The following is a 17,672-nucleotide window of genomic DNA, read 5'->3' as shown; positions in this document are numbered from 1 at the left end:
CAAAAACTTTTTTTTTTATGTCTATTTTTTCCCTGTAACTTTAATAAGTAGCCCCTAAGTAATTAATGTCCATAGTGAAGCCTCAGGGCCATTTGTGACCCTTTAGCAGATTCCATGTGGCCCACGGTCTCAATTAAAGAAAAAAAAAATCAACCAGAGAATTTTAAAATGCTCTAAACCATAAAAAAAATAAAGTTTTTAAATGTCACTCAAGATTTATAACAAAATTAAAGGGATCAGTTTCAATTTTAATTTTAACACTGAAAATGTTTATTATTGTCTTGGTGGAAGACTTTTGTTTTGAAGCTCTGAATGAGATGCCTTATCTTTACACTGTTATCGTTTGGCCCTCTCGCTTGTTTTAGCTTCATCAAATGTGGCCCTCCTCGAATAAACACGTCGGACACCCTGCATTAAACGGACATGGAAGAAGATATATTTATCTTGTTTGACTTTTAGTTTAAATATCTTTTATTCTGAAGAACCGTACACCGGAAGCGTAGCTTATGCGGAAGTCAAACCATCAGCTGTTGTAAACAAACATCACAGCACTATCTGTCACAGATGAAATGGTGCTGAAATAAATGGCAGATTTAGAGGCAGGGACAGATGGACCAGCACCGGTGTGTCTCTGCGTGTTATTTGGACTTCCCGCCGCCGGTAAGTCCACTTTGTCCCGGTTGTTGCGGAGAGAAGCCGCAAAGTTCGGCTGGAGAGCCACAGCAGTGACGTACGATGACCTGATCCCTGAGCAAGCTTTTCTCCCCAAACTAGAGGAAGAAGTTGATCTGCAGGAGCCGGTATTTTATTTTTATTTTAAACATATCCATATCGGTTTCCTCACATAATGTATCCTTTGAAAATATTTCCAGCCGACTCGGTGGAAGCTGCACAGACAGGCGGTCCTGCACTGCATTGAAGAGTTTTTGAAGAATCCTGCAGTGTTTCCAGAGTTACCTGATGGATGTCAAGTCGCCAGCACTGACCTGCAGACGCCATCTTCACATGCCTCAGACCAGACCCCGATCCTGTTGCTTCTTGATGACAACTTTTACTATCCCAGCATGAGATATGAAGTTTTCCAACTGGCGAGAAAGAGTAAGAATAACAAGATAAAACTTGAAGTGTATGGGTTAACCTATTGACTGACAAATACATTTAAACGTTTACACTTATTACTATTACCTTATGATACTGTAATCCTCACTAAACAACTAAAAATGTCTTCATCCATTATTTACAATGCTTAATTTTCCTCCATCTTAACAAATACTGATCCTAAAAACCACAAAGGAAAAAAAACATGATAGTGATATTGTTTATTTTAATATAAAGTGAATTATTTCTTGTGTTAAAGAAAAAACTCTTCACAATTAAAATGACAGACTTTAGAAAAAAATGCATACATTATTTTCCATTTCCTTATTCAGCCCTATCTGGGTACCATGAATGCAAAAAGGGGTTAAATGGTTATTTTTGTGTATCTGACGATTACAGTATTTGAGAGGAGTGTAATCAAATGTCTATTGAAGACTTGAAAGGTACGTAATGAATGTCACAAGTGATGTTTTCATTTCAGATTCGCTGAGCTTCTGTCAAGTGTATCTGCAGTGCAGCTTGGATTCATGCATCAGCAGAAACACGACACGAGCGAACCCCGTTCCTGTCGACGTGATTGTGGAGATGAATAAGCGATTGGAGGCACCGAATCCACAGAAGAATTCCTGGGAAGAGAACAGCATCACACTTAAAACTACAGACAGTCTGACCATATCTGACATGTAAGGCCGCGACAAAAACCTTTATCTAGAACATGTGTGTCCAACTCCTGGTTGGTGGAAAAATCAAGCCGACTTAACAGTCATGTGATGACATGAATTTCAAGAAGTTGTTCTCCACAAAGTAGTATACTTTGCATTTCTATAATTCAACAGTTGTTTTGTAGAAACAAATGGATGTTTCTTCAATGAGAAAAGAATGTGCATTTTTCATTCGTATTTTATTTTATTTAAGTAACATTTTTTCTCCTTTTGAGATCAGTAAAGAGTTAGTGTTCATTTGAGTCTAAAAAAATCTTTGTTTTTTGATATACCAAAAACTTGCCTTAGGTCGAAATTTCGGCCCCAAAATCCAATGGTCTAGAGCAGTGGCGGGCGATTTCATTACCTCAGGGTGACACTTGACTGTTGCGAAGAATAGATAAATATAATTAATAAAGATTGAATTAATAGCTACTAAGAAATATTTTTCATCATGTCAGCTTTATTGACACAGTTTCAGTTGATTGAAATATGATGTATAATGTCAACGAAAAAAAAGCTAGATATGCAGAAATTATAATTCTATTTTATTTCACTATTATTTAGCTTTAAATCTGATACAAAAGGATGTTTTTTCAAAATAAATACTGAATAGTTATCACAAAAATGGAGTATAAAGGTCCTAAAACATACTTATAGTAGTACATATAGTTGGAATAGTAATAGTTTCTACATGATCTTGACTTCATCAGGGCCAGATAAATGCCGTCAAAGGGCTACATGCTCAGGTCTGGTCTAAAGGATGAAATATCAAGATACGTTAATTTATTTTTTGTTATGATTTGTCCTCAGTCATCAGGTGATGATGTTCGTCAAGTCTACGTTCAGCAAACCACTGAGTCCAATTGAGGATGATACAGAACAAAAGGTATTCACCTTATGTGACATAAAAGCCTCATAAGCTGTTGACTCAACATCGTGTCTTGTTTGTTTAGAAAGCAGACCGCCAGAGATGTGCAGCGAGCGTCCTTCATCAGGCGGACCAAGCGTGTCGACGTTTAATTTCTGAGGCGATGAAGTCTGCAAGAGGTTATCAGTGAGTCGGTTGTGTGGTGTGAAGCTTGTATGACATCTCTTCTGTCATCATATCTAGATAATCCAGTGGCCTCGGCTCGCATGAAGACCTTAGCGGCTCGGCTGAATGAATCCAAGAACACATTTCTTCATAACCTACGGACACAGCTTCTCCAACAGTCGCCTTTAACTCAAGACGAGGACATTGATGTGGACCGTGTGGTGAAGAGCGCAGTTTGTGTGTTTGGCCACAAGACCAAGGAAATTATGTTTGTCATTATAAATGGTGATTCCTGAGCTAATAAATCATTGTTTTGATTTTTTTTTTTAAAGCTGCTATGTCTCGATAGACTTTAGAGACTTTCTCTGTTATTCTGGCTCCACTCAGACTTCCTTGTTTCCTACTATAGTCCATATATGTACAAAGGTTAGTAAGTGATATTATGTTGTGTAAGTGGTTCTTTGTTTCCTGAGATAGACTGCTAGTCTGTGGTATTTTAATTTGCTTCCAGGACAAGTCACAGCTCCACTTTAACTTATACAGAGAATAAAGCACAGAATGAATACAAATATTGTGACCGGATATGCAATAAAAGCTTCGCATTCTGAAGGAAAACTCTAGTCTAATGAATGATGGGAAACTGCATATACTTGAACACTAGGTGGCAGCAACGCTGGGTAAACTGGTTAAAAAAAAACAGAATAAGAGGTCTCGGACTCAACCAATGTTCCACTCGGGGGGTTAACTCTTTAAAATAATTACTATCTGCGTGTACTTTAACGTCGTTTATGCAAGGTTATGCATTTATATAAATCAGGAAACATTTAAACTTGAAACATAATTTAATTTCATGTGTTTTTTTATTTAATTTAAAAAGGCTTGAATCGTAGCCTAACGCGACCTCTCCCTCCCCTCCTGGACGAGCTCATTCTAACCATTTTTCATAACATCATGGCTGCTCCTCTGGTCAGGACGCTGTCACAGGTGAGTTAACTCTTTTATCACGTATGTATATTTTGCGTCATTCTAAGGGCAAATCTAAACAGGAACTATACTGTTTAAATATGGCTCTACATTCGTGTTAAACTGAAGGTTATATAACCAGGGCCAGTTCATTAATGTCAGTTGAACTATGTTCCAAGAAGTTTCTTGTTTCAGTCTTGCAGACGAATCTGTCGACCATGGGGTCGGAACCAGGTCGGATGGAGAAGGGAGTCCACCAGGCCTGCGATGAACACGGACCAGCTGGCCGGGTCGATCTCCTTCCCTCCGCTGCAAACCTACTCGGAAGAAGAGAGGATGATGAAGGACGCAGGTGAGATGTGACGTCACTGCTCGAAATTTGTGTTTTCCATCTAAAAAGTAACAACGATTTTTTTTTTTTTTTGTCAACAGTTCAGAAGTATGCTCAAGAGAGGATTGCTCCGTTTGTGGCTAAGATGGATGAGCAGTCGTACATGGAGGAGGACTTGATCAAGTCTTTGTTTGAACAGGGTGTAAGTTAATTTGATGATGTTTGTCAAGCAGTTTTTCCGAAGGCAGTTATTTTGTATAAGGTAATAGAATTCACTCACGGACGCAGATGACATCTAAAAATAATACATAATGTCGTTTAAGCTGTTTAAATTGAGATAATACCGGTCTCTGTGCAAACACTTTAAACTACTTAACATTATCAATATCTTGGTGCTGACACTAAAACTTTAATTTTCTCCTCTAACCTGCACAAGTGTTCGACATACGATTATTTAAACATCTATTGTTTCTTCGCAGCTCATGGGCATTGAGATTGACCCAGAGTACGGAGGCACCGGCTCCACCTTCTTCAGCTCCATCCTGGTCATCGAGGAGCTGGCTAAGGTGGATCCCTCCGTGGCTGTGCTCTGCGACATCCAGAACACGCTGATCAACACGCTGGTCTCCACACTGGGCACCCCGGCTCAGAAGGAGCAGTACCTCAGCAGGTTGTCCACCGACATGGTGAGTCAGACCGGTGACGATGAGTCGATGACGTTCTCCATTTTAACTGTCCGTTGTTGCCGAAGGTGGGCAGCTTTTGCCTCTCTGAAGCTGAATCGGGGAGCGATGCCTTTTCGCTAAAGACCCGTGCAGATAAAAACAAGGACTATTACATCATCAACGGTTCGAAGTTATGGATCAGCAACGCCGAGCATGCAGGCGTGTTCTTGGTCATGGCCAACGTTGACCTGTCTGCTGTGAGTCTCTATGGATTTTTACAACACTACTTTCATAAATGTTGCCAAGAAGTGTCGTACTAATCATTGCAACATATTTGAAATTGGGATGTTTTCAACAGGGATACAAAGGCATCACTTGCTTTATGGTCGACCGTGACACTGAGGGTCTTGAGATTTGTAAGAAGGAGAACAAGCTCGGCCTTCGTTCCTCCTCCACCTGCCCGCTCAACTTTGATAACGTCAAGGTAAAATACCAACTTAAGTAGATGGATTAACTTATTTAATCCCTCTGGAAGTTTGTGTGTTGAGAGGTGCCCTTCTAAAACAATAATAGTATTATAATTGGTGTTCTATATGATATTACTGCATTAATGTTTTATCCATTATACCAATAAACTGTTGTAGAAAAGATGTTTCTATCTTAATAGGTAACAATCATAATAATAGTAATATCCTGACTTGTATATATTGACCTTTTTACTCTAAAAGTTTAAATCAGAAATTCAAAGTAACACTATGTAACATTTTGATTCATTTTTAAATGTATACTTTCTGTAAAGAATACTGGAGTTTTTAAGGAAATTACAAACAAACGCAGTTACACTGACCTGACACTTAGGTCGAGTCTGAAACACGTGTATCGCTGCTTAAATTAGTTTTTTCACAAACATGTCACACTACACATGTCTCAGCAGCTTGTGTGTATTTTTTTAGGTGCCAGAGAAAAATATTTTGGGTCAACTCGGTCACGGATACAAGTATGCCATTGGAATGCTGAACGAGGGGAGGATTGGAATCGCGGCTCAGGTGAGACAAACGTTTCCCTTTATGGACACGTATTGTTTCAAAACCCGGATAGTATGTGAGGATTTTGTGTTCCAGATGTTGGGACTGGCACAAGGATGCTTCGACCACACAATTCCATACACCAGACAAAGAATTCAGTTTGGAAAACGTATTTTTGACTTCCAGGTAAATGACCACAACATATACGTTTGGGGTTTTCTTTCTGTTTTCTAAAAGCATGTGTTGTTTTGGTTTGCAGGGAATGCAGCACCAGATAGCTCATGTAGCAACACAGATCGAAGCTGCTCGTCTGCTGACCTACAACGCTGCTCGTTTGAAGGAAGCGGGAAGACCTTTCATCAAAGAGGCTTGTATGGCCAAATACTTTGCTGCAGAGGTGAATTTGCTCCTCTGTGTGTCTTAAAATAACACATTAAATCCATCTTACTTAACTAACAGATTTGATTATTTCTGTAATCCATAGGTTGCATCATTAACAACATCGAAATGCATCGAGTGGATGGGAGGAGTCGGCTTCACTAAAGACTATCCCATTGAGAAATACTACAGAGACTGTAAAATTGGTGAGTGAAGAAAACCGTTTTAGATGAATTATAATTAGGTGAGGAAATGTGAGAGGATACGATTGGACCAGAGCGGAGGTGGAGAGAGCGGCAGGAGCTGTAATATGACTCTGAAGGAATTTTGTTGTCACACAATGTCACCCTTCCTTTAATCGCATGTCTTTTTCCATTACGTCACCTTGATTTAAATGTTTTTAGTTGATGGAAATATGATGTATAATGTCAACAAAAGAAAACTAAATATAGGTCCAGTCTGAATAGAAAGAAAATATTTAAAAATGGTGATATTTGATTTTCTTTTTTTGTCCTGCACAGGAACCATTTATGAAGGGACCACTAATATCCAGCTGTCCACCATGGCAAAGTTCATTGATAAGGAGTACGACCACTGAAACCACTGGGTTGGACCTAAGTAGTCTGTTACACTTTAAATCTGCGTTCTCGCTACAAAAAATGTCCCTGAGTCAATGTAAAGTTGTTGATTTTGATTGACAACCATCAGAATCAGAAGTGAAGATTTCAACCTGCTGGTGCCTTCAGTTTCTCTGCAGTCTGTTTCAAAACTAGTGATATGTGGGGTAGATAATAATAATAATAATGTCTATTTGTATAGCGCCTTTCTAGGCGCAAAGCAGTTTTTGTCTCAAACCAAGTGCATTGATGTCATTAGCTGTTGTTTTTTTCTTGTTTTTATTGGTAAGCCATCAACGGTTAGATGACTTTTCAACATTCGACATCTGCTTTTCGTCAATAACTCCCGTAGCACTGAGTTTGCTTCGTATGATCAATATCAAGAGTCTACAATTTTCCTAAAATCAGGTAAACCAAACACACAACAGCGACTGCGGTCTGTATCTGAGACTTGATTTAACATGCAATTACACTCCTTTTATCTTGTGGGGTCTTTAGAAAAATGACAAACACCGTTGTTTATTAAGCTTTTTCTGTTTTTGTGTAGTTAACAGAAGGTATTTTAAGTGTCAATAAGATCACGAGAAGGATTTTGACGGAAAACTCTGACTGTTACTGCATGTTTCATTCTCATTGATTGAATAAAATAAAAAATACAACTCTTTTTTTTTTTTTTCCAAATTGTATTTGTTTTGTCACATTTTAATGGTCTGTCACTAGAGGGCAGCACCTCCTTGTAGTCGCTACATGGTCGTGATTAAAAGGTCGATTTGATTTAATAACGCGCTGTAACCAAAGCAGCATATCTTTGAAATCCGTCATATTAAGGCTTTTTTTTATCACTTTACTAAACATCAATGACAATAGAATTAATACACTCCAGTGGTTTTTAAACGTAGTTTTGTATAATAAAAATCACACAACACCTCAAGTCACGGTTTATGAGTCATTCAACTACTTTTAAGTATTTTATGAAGGCACCAAAAACTACCCAGTGCTGATATAAACGCTTCAATGTGCGTTTCTTGCTAGTGGCATTACTTGAGGTTGTTAAATTAACATAAGTGGATTAGTTTAACGTTTTTTTTTTTTTTCTCCAATTTATTATGTTGTATTATGTTAAGTTTTCAGGTTTGACGAATCATTTTAAAATATAATACTAAACACAATGTTTTCATTTTTTCTTAATTCTACCGTTTTTGTTGACCTACGTCTGCTTGTTAATAAACACAGCTGCTTTTCAATGAATCCATTATCATGTCCAACTAATGGTGACACATTAGTAAATAATGATGTAGACAGATGATCTTGTCCCTTTAATATTCTTCAAGTCAGCGTCTAGATCAAGCTGATTAAATATATTTAAAAGGAAACCAGGCTGTATTTGTCTCCTTCTCTTATCTTCTCTGATGTGTCCTCTAATGAGGATAATCTGATGAAAACACGGCTATCCCTCCACGTCCTATTGTGCACACAGCCTCCTTCTCCACCCCCATCTTTAACAGCCATGAGACCTCTAATTATGGCCAGATTCAAGTAGCTTTTCACTAAACACAGTGTTGTCCTTAAGAGCTGGAGAGTCCTCCAGAGTGCCGAGAGCAGGCGGCATGTTTGCAGGTTGAGCAAATTCAATTTGTTTGATGAGTCTGTAAGTCCCACACCACAGTGGTTTAGCAAGGATCTTGAATGTTCTACATGTTCTGTCACCCAGTGTTGAATCTACTGTAGGAAGAAAAAAAAAAGCATGCTTCGGGTGTCATGATTGAAAACATTTGTGCAACAAGAATATGCACCCATCAGTCAAAGCACCTGTCACAGATCTATGGCCATTATTGTCATCCTATTATCATCCATCTGATCCCGAGCAGGCCTCGCTGCTCACACGAGCACCACTTCCACTCCGCAGCAGGACTGATGTCAGACCACCTGCCTGGACCCAGTCTTTTGTACCAAGAAAAAAAAAAAAAAATGGTCCGCTTTCAATTGAGGCCCGTCTGTGGCACTTCCTGACTAATAAAATTATACTGGGCTGGATCTGCTGCTAATGGTGCAGGTGGAAGAAAGAGTTTAAATATCAATTAAGGAATTACTGAGAAATCTAATAAACGTCTGTTTATATAGGACTAGATTGATGTTCTTACTGTAAAAAGGCATTTGACATTATTCTAACTTTTACAAAGAACCTCACACGTAAATTGTATTCTATTATAACGAAAGTCATGTTTAAGTTAATAGCAGACGGTTTTCTTGTTGATTTAAATGTCTGGTATAGGTATATTTGTTTGTACATATATAATGATAACAAAGAAAAATAACTAATATCTAGACATTTTCCATGTTTTCTTGATAATAACACTTGAGTTTTAACGTCAAAATTTAATTCTAACATTGTATTAAAAAAAGCAAACCTTTCAGGCATTCCATGTTTTTTTTACTGTCTATTATAGTCACACGATACTACTTTATTAATGACTATTGTTTGAAAAGAACAAGACTCCTTCAATCGTTTTACATCACTATATATTATCAATGAATACATAAGAAAAACATATTATCATGGATACCAACTTGGGAAGCTCTTAATCATGTAAAATGTCGTATTAATAAAAAAAACATTTTGCTTTATGCAATAGCGATGAAGAGAGTAACATATTTACACAAATATACATATGTATCCATAATATTTATGCATATTGCTAATATATATGTGTGTGTGTGTGTGTGTGTTGCATACCTGCATTACATTTTTATTCTAAAAAGGGGTTTTTGTCCCATGTATTTAACGCCTTAGAGTCGAAAATATTTCTCAATTATTTACCTTCAAGTACGCAGTAATTACCTTTACCTTTTATTTGAATATTTACCTATTCAATGAATATATATATGACCCATATATTTGATGATTACAAATTTATAAAAAAAAAAACATTTGCTCAGCCCTATCGTTGAATATTAGTTTACAGGTAAGAACTACTTTTAAGTATTTTAAATATTATTTATGTAAACGCATGTTTTTTATGTTAAACTGATGCCAGCTGAGCTCATCTTGAGACATATAACAGTTTAGGTAGTGGTATTATAGTTATTATTATCTCGTTATTTAGTTCAAAATGAAGATGCCGGGATCTTGTGCTTGTTTCCTCACGCACGTGTGTTAATCTACGACCGTTTATACAATTGACTGACAGTTCATTGCCTCCCAAAAATAATCACCATCAACAGATTAGCTCTTTAGTCTAATTGGATGGTAAATGGTTCGCGTGGAGCCTGAAGCCAAACCGCTTGTGCGGCCTTCAAATGTGCGTGTGTGTGTGTGTGTGTGTGTGTGTGTGTGTGTGTGTGTGTGTGTGTGTGTGCGTGTGTGTGTGTGTGCGGTCCTTCCCTCGTCACAGCCCTTCACAGCTCTCATCTCACTTCTCATTTGCTCTCGCACCTGTCCAATCACAGGGACCGAGCGCGTTTTAACTCGGATGGCATTTTTCATCCCATCGCTACATCCTCACCAGGAGCGCCAGAGCTGATCTCTCCGCGCTGGTCCTTGAACGCATCATCTGGATATTTCCCCCTTTTTTTCTCTTCTTTTCCAACTTTTCCAGTCGCTCTTCTTTCTTTTTTTTTTTAATGGTGATATTAACCGGGAAATAATCGGGGATGGCAGACAGTGACGCGCCAGAGACGCGCCAACCCGCGAAGGACTCACCTTTCTCCATCAAGAACCTGCTGAACATCGAGGATAAACCCGCCAAACCCAAGAGCCTGGTGGCCTCGTCCGAGGGGGTGTTTGAGGGCAACTTCTTCTCTCGACTGGGCGACCTCGCCTTCCCTCGTTTCGAGTTGCCCGCGCAGAGAATTGGACTTTCAGCTCAATATTTGGAGAGAGCGTCCGCCTGGTGGTATCCGTACACGTTCGGGGCGCACCTGAGAAGCGCAGGTGAATTATTACCACTGCCGTTTTCTACACACATTTATGTAACATTTTACCTTTTTTTTTTGATTGACAAGAAGCATGTTAAACTTAAGTTAATAATATCAAAAATAATAGTAAGCTATAATTTTAGTGACGCACGGTAAAGTTTCACTTATATTATAACATAAGGTAAGGTAAGGTAAAACTTTATTGATCCCTCAGGAGGTCTCCATCGGGAAATTGTTTTTTTTCCAATAGCCAATACATACAGCAATTGTTTTAATAAAAAATAAAAAATCAATCAATCAAAATAAAATAAGAACAAGAGAAATAAAGAGAAAGAGCACAACTACACAATCTAAGTCTAAAGACAAAGATACATTTTAAATACATTTCAATGTGAATTTGTCTGAAAACATTTTTTTTCGCGAGGCAATAACAGCCAATGTAGCTGTAACCTGTGTCAATTCCTTATATGTTCTTGTTCTTATTTTATTTTGATTTATTTTTAATTTTTATTTTTTTATGAAAAATTGCTGTATTTTCTATGGCTATTGGAAAAAAAACAATTTCCCGAAGGAGACCTCCTGAGGGATCAATAAAGTTGTACCTTACCTTACCTTACCTTATGATGCATTAAAAGTCGCACTTAAAATGTACATATTTTTCTTTTATCATTGGTTATTATTATGAATTAATTCTAACTAAATTAAATGACATTTTCCCCCTCGCAGCCTCCGACAAGAGCCTCCACAAAGAGCAGTCTTTGGTTCTGGACCGGCGCTCACCGGATCAGCCACGAACCGACACCGACGCCAAAGACGAGAGCGGAGACGAAGACGTCGCCTTGGACGACAGTGACGGCGAGGAGCCCAAGAAGGACGGCGCGCAGGAGGACGAGTGGAGGCGGAAAGAAGACGAGCTGGACTCGGACAAGAAGCCGTGCCGCAAGAAAAAGACGCGCACGGTGTTCTCCCGGAGTCAGGTGTTCCAGCTGGAGTCCACCTTTGACATCAAACGTTACCTGAGCAGCTCCGAGAGGGCGGGCCTGGCCGCGTCCCTGCACCTGACGGAGACCCAGGTCAAGATATGGTTCCAGAACCGCAGGAATAAGTGGAAACGACAGCTGGCGGCCGAGCTGGAAGCGGCCAATCTGAGCCACGCCACGGCCCAGAGGATAGTGCGGGTCCCCATATTGTACCATGAGAACGGGGCCCCGGAGGCGAGCGCGGGTCCCGGGAGAAACTCGCCCGGGAGCCAATCCGTCCTCGCTTTCCCCCATCACATGTACTATTCCCACTCGGTACCGCTGCTGAGGCCAGTTTAACGTAGACACAAGTGCGTGTTTTTATTTTATTTTAATAAGAGTAATACTTGAATGGGCATAAAACACGGTTTGTATATTTTGTAAAAAGCGACTATGTTTAATTTTAATTATTATTTGAAACAGGTACCTGTCATGAGAAATCACCGAGTCAATATATTTGAATACATTCTTTTTAAAAGCAGTGTGACAGGGTCAATAATATGTAACTGTAACTTGTGTCTGTGGCTTCAATTGCGGGATTTAATATTTTGATATTTCCTTAAATATTGTGCAATACTGTTGGCATTATTATATAAACTTCTTGTCAGACACTAGTGTTCATTTTTATTTCAGAGTGAGGACAATCATGGGATCTTATACACAACGTGAAAATACGTTGTTTTTAAAGCCATGAAAGAGACAAAAATCCCTCTATTTGTTTCACTTTTATTTTAAACAAAGTGTGTTCCTGTTTTGTCATTGTTATTGTATGTAAAGTGTGCTTCAATTCATTAAATTATGTTTACAAATATTTGCGCGTGTGTTTCAGCAGCAGAATAAGATACTTTTATTTGCCAGTGTTGTAAAAACAACGTAGGATTTGTGTGTAAGTACAGAATAAAAGAAGGAAATTAGACAACACATAAAATAAGCAATAGAAAAACAGAACCAAGCACCAAGAATGAGCCATTTGACTCCTGGAAGTGTCATTATCGCTGTAATTTCAAAGGTATGTTTAATTAATAATTATAATTTGTTCAATCGAAACTGATATTTTATAAGATAGTTTAGTCAAATGATTTAAGATTTTCTGCATGTGTGCTTTCAACAAAGAATGATTTGTTGACTATCATATTTGAATCGTAGTTATTTTATAATATGTCCACATGTACGCGTCTAAGTATTGTTGTTGTGGATCTGAAAATGGATAAGGCCTTGAAAAAAACTCAACTTAAAAGATGAATGAGAAACAGAAGTTGTGGAGGAGTCAGGATAACCAGCAGCATCATCGGACGCTGAAAAAAGCAATAAAATAAAACAATTAAATATCTGTTAATGGCAAATTAACGCTAAATTGTTTTCTTTTTATGGCCATAGACATTCATCTAGACGTCTATCGCCGTATTGTAGCGTCAGTGCGTAGCTTTCCCCGTATGAAGTATGAAATACGTGACATGGACTACGTAATATATACGTCATTACGTTAGATCGAAATCAACCAATCGGATTGCCGCGGGAGTTTAAACATTTGCCGCAACCTATCAGCGTCCACGCCCAGTTTCAAGTGAGCGCCTGGCGTTAGCAACGATTCCTTAGCCGCCGAAGTCCTTGCCTTTGTTGTTGCTTTGTTGTCGCGATACACTTATATAGTCGAGCGGCTTCATATCGGACACATCACTGCGCAATTTTATAGTAAAGCGGTAAGTTTATGTGGCTGAGAGCAGCGCCACTGACGTTCGTTGACCCTTGTGTTAGCATTAGCAGCTACCTGTATTAGCACCCGTTAGCATAACAACATGTGTTGATCTGGTAAGAATGCGTCGTGAATTGCTCGTAATACAGTGACTATGTCTATAATAACATCAATGACAGTTGACTATGGCAATATGCGGTTGGTAAAAACTGTCTCGTTTCCTGAGCTGTTCAATTCGCGCTCTTGACAACAAGTGCGACCTTTTGTGAATGTTGTTTTTAATGCTTATTTAACATTGACTAAATGTCATTATTCCATCGGATAAAATCCATGGCGGATGTCGAATTGTACAAGCAACTGATCAAGTCAAGTTCTTTTATTGTCAAATATGCATGTATTAAGACATAAAGCATAAATGAAATTGTGATCCTCTGAAACGCTTTTCATGACAATTCTCTGACGTTATTTGCAAGACTCAAAACGTTTGAGAATGCATGCATTACCAACCTTTGACTTTATAGTAGTTAACAATTCAGTCACTGCTATGGTGTTTGTTACTGGCTAAAATGTTTTGTGGTATTACAAGACACTGCTTCTTACTCTACCGTGTGTGTGCATATCTTGGTTGTAAATCTATTTTGACAATTAACAGATGACTGGCTCCAACGAGTACAAACTGAACCAGACTCCAGAGGATGGCATCTCTGCTGTTAAGTTCAGTCCCAGTGCATCCCAGTTCCTGCTGGTTTCCTCCTGGGACTGCTCTGTACGTCTCTACGATGTTGCGAACAACACAATGCGCATGAAGTACCAACACACCGCACCAGTCCTCGATTGTGCGTTCTATGTGAGTAACTCTTTTTTTTATCACCTGCTTGTAGAAGAACTTGCCAAACAAAGTTCAATCATGAACTCTGCTTTCCTCAAGGTTTGCCAATCAAATAAAAAATAAGAATTATTATAATAAGTTTTAACCTCATAATACAATTCGATGCTGTCTATTCAGCTCACAACGCGATATCTTTTGATAATCTTGCATAATTTCGTAATTATTTTAGCGTACACAGAAATTTTAGAAAAGCGACTACTTGTTATTGTTCCACTCTCTTCTTTTTCTATTCATGAAACTGAAAGCCAAAATGAATCAGAACATCTTCCCGTACTTATTAATTGCCGGGATCTTGCTGAATTTCATTGTTCCTATAGCTGCAAATAAACTTAGCTGCTGAGGGTCAAATTGCAATACAAACATGAACAAATGCTGTGAATAATGTCACAATTTTAGATTAAAAAAGTGTAATGAATGTCTTGCATACACTTCATTGACTTAAAATAAACCAAAGAATCTATGTTGAACTTTTCTTCTCACACCCTAGTTCCCAAGGATGCCTTAAAAGGCATTAAATGAATGTAAAACAAGGCCTTAATTGGCATTAAAATGTCTTGCATTACATTTTAAACAGTCTTAACAATGTGAACACATTCTTTTAAATTAACATTACATCTGGTAAATTGTATTAAAAAAAACAATTTACAGATTGATACACAATCACAAAATCAGAATTAACGGAAAGGTGATGGGACGATCGGAGCAGACTTAAATCTTGGTTCTACTTCAACGCTGTTCATGTAGCATCTTTGGAAAGATGTTTGCTGTGGGCAACATGGTAAAATGGATTTAAAAATGAAGTTTTTATTGTGTTGCAGGACCCAACGCATTCCTGGAGTGGAGGTTTAGATGCTCAGTTAAAAACGCATGATTTAAACACAGACCAAGGTACAACGTGATCCAATAATTGTTCCATTTTAATTTCGTAATAAACTGCTGTATCTAATTCCTTCCTGAATGTGTTTTAAAAACAGACACAATAGTGGGAACCCACGACGCTCCGATCCGATGTGTGGAATATTGCCCTGAAGTAAACGTAATGGTTACTGGCAGTTGGGACAAATCGGTTCGCGTTTGGGATCCACGAACGCCATGTCATGCTGGAACATTTAATCTACCAGAGAAGGTATAACCACAGTACAAATAATGCAACTGAAACGAGGAAAATGTATTTGTATTATTTTGGCCGACTTGTATAGTGATGTCGCTCACGTTTTTATGCTTTTGTGTTGTCCAAGGTGTACACACTGTCAGTTGCAGGCGACAGGCTGATTGTTGGCACAGCTGGCAGGCGTGTCCTGGTGTGGGATCTGAGAAATATGGGCTACGTGCAGCAAAGACGAGAGTCCAGTCTCAAGTACCAGACGCGTTGCATCCGGGCGTTCCCCAACAAGCAGGTACTTCTTGGCCCACGGTTTATTCTTTTTTCATTCATTACTGATTGAAGTAAACAGTGAAAAGCTAAGATGAATTGAGGAGATATTTATTGTTAATGTATGTTTGGGATTTTTTTCTCCTTTGGTTTATAAATCTGCTTTATTCTCATCCTTCAATTCTGATGTTGATGATGACGACAAAGTTGCTTTGAAAAGGAAACTATGAATCTTGACTCATCCCAGAAACCATTTATTTTTCTTGTAATGCACCAAACATTTCTTTGGCACTGCTTCAGAAGTCCAGACTCGTGTCCACCAATTTATCTATAGGTTTGTTTCATCACATTGCAAAAGTTTGATTCAGTTTAAGTCAAAAAAATGCTTAATCTTAATTTATTAGATTACTTCAACTGCTTATTGAGAAATGAAGTGACGCATGAAAGATCATGCACAGGTGTGTACTATATTAGGTTTCTGACAAGTTCCTGCGACGGCACGACTATGTGGGAGGTAAATCGGATGTTTTGTGTCTGCAGGGATACGTCCTCAGTTCAATCGAGGGTCGTGTTGCTGTGGAATACCTGGACCTGAGCCAGGAGGTGCAGAAGAAGAAGTACGCTTTCAAATGCCACCGACTGAAGGAGGAGGGGATTGAACACGTTTATCCCGTCAACGCCATCTCTTTCCACAGCATCCACAACACTTTTGCTACAGGTGTGGATTGTTAATTCATCGACTCGAGCAGGTGAAATGCTCATTTGAACCAAACTTTTCTTGTTCTAGGTGGTTCTGACGGGTTTGTGAATATCTGGGACCCGTTCAACAAGAAACGTCTCTGCCAGTTCCACCGCTACCCAACCAGCATCGCCTCGCTGTCCTTCAACAACGACGGCACCCTGCTCGCCATCGCAGCCTCCTACATGCACGAGAAGGGTGACATCAACCAATCAGAGGACTCCATTCTTATTCGCCAAGTCACAGATGCCGAGACTAAGCCCAAGTGAGTCCCAAGTGCTGGTTTCAGCTCGACAGTATCTCTGTAACACTCCTCACTGAAGAAATGAATGGGGGTTAGATGGTTCTTTTTCTGCCGACCATATTTAATAACGGTAAACTGAAACATGAGCCTCTAAAATAGCTGTTCAATAAAAACTACGACAAATGTTTAACACCTGACTCTGTTGAGTGCTCAAAGCTTCTGTTAAATGATCTCATTGGTTAATAAAGTTGCGTCATGTTTTGTTTGAATGGAGTAATAATAACAATAGCCTAATCTAAATGAGAAGGTTGTAGGTATAAATCATCAAACACTTCTATTTGGATTTAAGGTTTTCATGCCAGTCATGTTATGAATATGTAGAAGATTCCTTCATTTGTTAAGAACTGTTGATCATGTTTTGTCATTTGAAAGGTTTTGACTCCAGTGTTGGAAATTCACCAGAGCTCAGTTCACGTGCTTACGTTAATGGATTTTCCTTCTTGGTTCACAGGTCAACTTAAGTCTGCCTTTGTTTGGTTCCCGCAGCATTTGAAGCCAATGTTCCAGTTAAGTTCTGGCACCTATTTTAACTTCACTAAAACTCTGACATTTCCCTTTTCTAGCTCTTTACTTTCTCCTTTCCTTTTAAATGTCTTGCCTAAGGGTGTCTTTTCCCTGTCAAATATTTTGTTGTGTACATTTCTATAAGTAAATATTTGTATTTTCACTCAATGTTGCTTCTGTTGTCTTCACTTTTACCACGAGTGTCGGGTTCACTAGATTCTGCTCGTTCTACAAGAGTCACATTTAATTCTCAAGTAAATATTGTACTTGATGTAAGTTTTCAGTAGTAAAAATGGTACATTGGGTTTCTCCTCTAAAAAAAATGAGTAGATTTGAAATGCTCTCTAATGAAATGAAAGATTTATTTTGTGGTCAATATCAAAATCAATTAGTTTTATTTTCATTGTTCGAATGCACGCAATT

At 38.6% G+C, this 17,672-nt stretch overlaps 4 protein-coding genes across 6 annotated transcripts; all 4 read left to right on the top strand.

Moving 5' to 3' along the window:
- The first annotated feature begins 533 nt into the window (after positions 1-533).
- On the top strand, positions 534-3,450 carry pstk (phosphoseryl-tRNA kinase). The gene is made up of 6 exons (XM_087782853.1): positions 534-800; positions 873-1,098; positions 1,580-1,781; positions 2,613-2,688; positions 2,756-2,849; positions 2,914-3,450. The coding sequence occupies exons 1-6, from the start codon at positions 585-587 to the stop codon at positions 3,129-3,131; spliced, it is 1,032 nt and encodes a 343-aa protein (XP_087638979.1). The 5' UTR covers positions 534-584; the 3' UTR covers positions 3,132-3,450.
- Positions 3,451-3,786: 336 nt separating this feature from the next.
- Positions 3,787-7,478, top strand: acadsb (acyl-CoA dehydrogenase short/branched chain). The gene is made up of 11 exons (XM_087784262.1): positions 3,787-3,819; positions 3,994-4,150; positions 4,231-4,331; positions 4,609-4,815; positions 4,881-5,051; positions 5,153-5,278; positions 5,748-5,840; positions 5,916-6,005; positions 6,079-6,216; positions 6,304-6,403; positions 6,719-7,478. Exons 1-11 carry the CDS (start codon positions 3,787-3,789, stop codon positions 6,793-6,795), a joined length of 1,293 nt encoding a protein of 430 aa, XP_087640388.1. The 3' UTR covers positions 6,796-7,478.
- Positions 7,479-10,173: 2,695 nt separating this feature from the next.
- Positions 10,174-12,123, top strand: hmx3b (H6 family homeobox 3b). The gene is made up of 2 exons (XM_087782852.1): positions 10,174-10,745; positions 11,456-12,123. The coding sequence occupies exons 1-2, from the start codon at positions 10,466-10,468 to the stop codon at positions 12,046-12,048; spliced, it is 873 nt and encodes a 290-aa protein (XP_087638978.1). The 5' UTR covers positions 10,174-10,465; the 3' UTR covers positions 12,049-12,123.
- Positions 12,124-13,311: 1,188 nt separating this feature from the next.
- Positions 13,312-17,417, top strand: bub3 (BUB3 mitotic checkpoint protein). 3 transcript variants are annotated; one of them, XM_087784259.1, is made up of 8 exons: positions 13,312-13,448; positions 14,094-14,288; positions 15,149-15,218; positions 15,305-15,456; positions 15,569-15,727; positions 16,243-16,420; positions 16,490-16,706; positions 17,197-17,417. In XM_087784259.1, exons 2-8 carry the CDS (start codon positions 14,094-14,096, stop codon positions 17,204-17,206), a joined length of 981 nt encoding a protein of 326 aa, XP_087640385.1. In that variant the 5' UTR covers positions 13,312-13,448; the 3' UTR covers positions 17,207-17,417. The 3 variants fall into 3 exon arrangements, with proteins under 3 accessions (XP_087640385.1, XP_087640387.1, XP_087640386.1); XM_087784260.1 differs by lacking the exon at positions 13,312-13,448 and adding an exon at positions 13,538-13,557; XM_087784261.1 differs by lacking the exon at positions 17,197-17,417 and having other exon boundaries at positions 16,490-16,710.
- The last annotated feature ends 255 nt before the right edge of the window (positions 17,418-17,672 follow it).

Source organism: Callionymus lyra, chromosome 2 (assembly GCF_982586985.1).
Source record: "Callionymus lyra chromosome 2, fCalLyr1.hap1.1, whole genome shotgun sequence".
NCBI lineage: Eukaryota > Metazoa > Chordata > Actinopteri > Syngnathiformes > Callionymidae > Callionymus > Callionymus lyra.
Note: the sequence above shows the minus strand (reverse complement) of the source record. Positions and strands in the feature narration are given on the sequence as shown.